The sequence below is a fragment of the Ostrinia nubilalis genome, chromosome 18, assembly GCF_963855985.1.
Source record: "Ostrinia nubilalis chromosome 18, ilOstNubi1.1, whole genome shotgun sequence".
Classification (NCBI taxonomy): Eukaryota; Metazoa; Arthropoda; class Insecta; order Lepidoptera; family Crambidae; genus Ostrinia; species Ostrinia nubilalis.
In genome coordinates this window covers 12,244,417-12,248,117 of record NC_087105.1, presented here as the reverse complement: position 1 = coordinate 12,248,117, position 3,701 = coordinate 12,244,417, and the positions used below count along the sequence as shown (strand labels likewise).

General features: G+C 39.3%; 1 protein-coding gene across 3 annotated transcripts; it reads left to right on the top strand.

Annotated features, from left to right (window-relative positions):
- Window positions 1-316: 316 nt before the first annotated feature.
- LOC135080432 (uncharacterized) lies at window positions 317-3,140 on the top strand. Of its 3 annotated transcripts, none has more exons than XM_063975068.1 (5): window positions 317-457; window positions 965-1,089; window positions 1,653-1,846; window positions 2,312-2,528; window positions 2,928-3,140. In XM_063975068.1, the coding sequence occupies exons 1-5, from the start codon at window positions 380-382 to the stop codon at window positions 3,130-3,132; spliced, it is 819 nt and encodes a 272-aa protein (XP_063831138.1). In that variant the 5' UTR covers window positions 317-379; the 3' UTR covers window positions 3,133-3,140. The 3 variants fall into 3 exon arrangements, with proteins under 3 accessions (XP_063831138.1, XP_063831137.1, XP_063831139.1); XM_063975067.1 differs by having other exon boundaries at window positions 920-1,089; XM_063975069.1 differs by lacking the exon at window positions 965-1,089 and having other exon boundaries at window positions 379-457.
- Window positions 3,141-3,701: the final 561 nt, after the last annotated feature.

The following is a 3,701-nucleotide window of genomic DNA, read 5'->3' as shown; positions in this document are numbered from 1 at the left end:
AAGTAGATCATACAGCCAAAAGCTTAATTCTGGATAAATTATTATTCTATCTTCGCCAAGTTTGAATACGATGAGATAGAGATGTGCTTCTTTTCAAAGAAGAAAATCTCAAACGAAAATAAGATGCGCATAGATTTTACACATAATTTTAGAAGTTTATATGTCATTGTTGATTGTGCCTCTACTATATAAAGCAAAAATCTACCACTTAACAATACAAATAAGAGTGTGCTATGCTGTACTGCATTTTCTCCCATTATGCCGACGGCTGCAAACATTTTTCTTGTACCAATGAAGCGTATAATTGAGTGGGTTGTAAAGCAACAGTGAAACAATATTTATGGGCCTGAAATGATAATAATTCCGCTTTCGTTCAAAGATGTTGTTAAGTCAAATATTTGCGGTAATAATTTGGTGTAGGTCGGCATATGCTGCGGAGGATACGTCACAGTGTAGGGTGAGGATAATTAGTAAGACGAATTTTGCGACATAAATTGAATTTAATTAAGTGTATTTTCAATTACGACTACACACAGATTTATGCTAGTTTATTGGATCATAATTATAACACCCATAAGGAAGTCTTCCTGCATCGTGTAAGGCTATAACAGCTGTGGTCTTTATTGAGCCGCCAACAACATTATTATGAACATAGCTAGCCCAATCGGACCAAACCAGATCTGCCCACCAAAGCACAGAATCATATTGGTTTAAAAGGAAATCAGGTCAATTATTATATTCCACCTATATTCCACCAGGGAATGGAACCTAAAACCTGCAACAATTTTGCATTACAATCCCTCCAGCCGATTGTCCGCCAACACAGTGAGCACACCTCCAATATGGGACAAGCAAACAGCTGCAGCCTGCTCCTCTCGTACCAAATGCAAGATATTTTAAAACCTAGCCTAATTTCCAGGATCACAGCACGCATTTACGTCGCGATGGTGGTCTTTGTTTCGAGATCCCGCCGTGGCAGCACCTCCCAGTCGAGCTGGACCAGCACCTGAACTCTATGAGGGAAAGGTTCGGGAACACCACAGCCGCTAGAAGGCAGATTAAGGGGTCTCAGCTGGCGATGGTTCATAGGTATGACTAATGATAACCCATTGCCATGACCACAGCGGTGGGTATGAAGTTTTATGCATTTTTCTATGTTGAATAAAGGGCTCTATTAATTTGGTTTGTCATTCTGCATCAAAATCACTAATTTATTGTTTCGAGATCGCATCTATCATTAGGGATAAAATTTGGCTTTGAAAATTCGGTATCTTGGCTTTTTGAAGATAAGAATTCCATCATCATAATAAAAACTCGATTATAATATATTACACACAAAAAGCGTTACAAGAGTACTAACATCGTCCGTAACATTAGACAATACCATATTCCATTTCGGTTCAAACTCATGATCCTTTCACTGCACCCTCATTAACTTGAAGGACTACTTTTGATTGGATAAAGTCGCAAATCGAAACTACATATAACAAACGTTACTTTACTAGACTGAGTTGCACCACGCAACTTTGACCGTAACTATGACGATAACCGGTGCTTTTTGTATGGAATTTGACAGATTTGTGACGTTTTTCAAAGTTAAAGTAAGATGGTGCAACCCAGCCTTAGATTCACTGATAGTTCTCTCATTTTAGTGGCATATCCCGCTACATGGACACAGTTCTGGCCCCGTTCCTCGATACATATCTCAGGAACATCCAGAGCTCGTACCAGCAGATGACCAGCAAGATCCTCAGGCGGATCAAGGAGGAGATCAACAATGCAGTGCAAAAGAAACTACAGGTCTATAACGAGTTGTTGCAGCTGGCGGATAAGTTGAATGTACCAGGTTAATTATTCTTTTGAATCTAAAAAAAGATAAAAGTGTCATTGCTACTACAGAATTTTCAAATTCAAGAGGAACCTGCATCAGTTTTCTTATAAGTTTCTTTTTATTTTTTCATGGGACTGGAGGCAAACGAGAAAGTTTACTAGGTATTGAGAATAATCGAATGAAACATTCATGATCTACACCTGTACGAATATTTTTTTACAATGAATCTTTTTTATTCTCCAAGCTATGGGCGATGTCTGAGTGTAGGCACGTAATTAAAGTAGCACAGGATACTAAAAAAAAGATGATTATGTAAGAGACTGTGATCATTGTGATCTTAAAGACCACACTTAGCATTAAATCGTGATCTAAAATAACGTAATACGTTCCACGATCCACTACAACGATAGACAGAAAAAAATGCAGTCAATCCCTTTTAAGAGACTTGTAAGGCGATTCATAACAATCAATTTGTTTTAGCGATGTGTGACGAAGAAAGGCGCCAAGCTCGTACTATAGCAAGCAAGCACGTAGCCCTAATATACTCGTGCACAGAAGATGCCAGGGCCTCTATAGCTAAGATGGGCAAGTATGCTGAAGAGATGATCACCATCACCAAGAAACACATGAACTCTGCCCTGGATGATGCGGCGAAAGTTCTGGAACTTAGCGTGAGACGGAGTAAGGATACTCACGAGTAAGTTTTTAAGTTTATCGTTTAATAAGTAAGGTATAAAACGACAATTTGATGATTTTACGAAACTCTACCCCTAAGGGGGTAAAACGAGATCCACGCGTACGAAGTCGCGGGCGGCCGCTAGTCTTTTGATAATATTGAAAATACAGCATAGAGGGCACCATAAAAGTCCTAAGCTAAATAAAAGGTAGAGTGATCATTTTTCGTACACCATCTCATCAAACGTCGGGCTATGTCAAGAAAAATTTGGGCGATATCGAACTGCTAATAGATTGATAGCAATGCATACAACATACCTAGAAGGAGACTTTTTAGGCATTTTTCAGTAACTGATAAAGTCTGGAACTTGTTCTACCTTCACCATAAACATTAGCCAATCCTTCTCCACACTTTTTCCAGGAGTGACGTCACCGCGTGCCTCAAACGTCTGTCTCGCTCAGCAGTGACTCTAGGCTACGAGCTGGACCTAAGCCTGACCAACGCTCGCCGCCACAACGAGCAGTCTCACGAGAAGCTGACAGCATGCAGCACTAAGTCCAAAAGGGACACCGAAGACGCTGTGTCTGATTTGAGGGACCAACTTTACCAATGTGTTTACGCCTAGTTAATAATAATAAATATTGGACATTAAACACTAAGCCGTCTAGTCCTAAACTGACCAAAGCTTGTTTTATAAGTACCAGACAACCGATTTTTTAATCCATAACAAGGCAGGTATTGGACCATAATCGCACCTGGTGGTGAGATACAGTCTAGGATGGTATATCTGCCTTGTAAGTGCCAGTTGAGTATGCTGAATTGTCAGTATTATCACAGAATAATAATAAGTACTACGTACAGAAGTTTTACTTCGCGAAGGTATTTAAAAAAATGTATGCTCAATGTCATTAACAATATGGTGTAATTTAGCCTGTCTCAAGAGTCAAGCACCATTTTGTTGACAAACGTCAGTGATCGGCACTGCGCCGAAGCTATAGGGCTGACTTCGGTAAAATGATGTGACGTGAGGTGCCAAACTGCGGAAAATGGCGGAGGAAATACATGATTTAGCATGAATTATCATGAATAATATTAACTATTTATTTACCTCTCAGTGTCTTGAGGCAACTTAAAAAAGTACATTCTGTGTTTTTATTATTATTTAGGCAGTTAATTACTGCACAGTATTTAGTA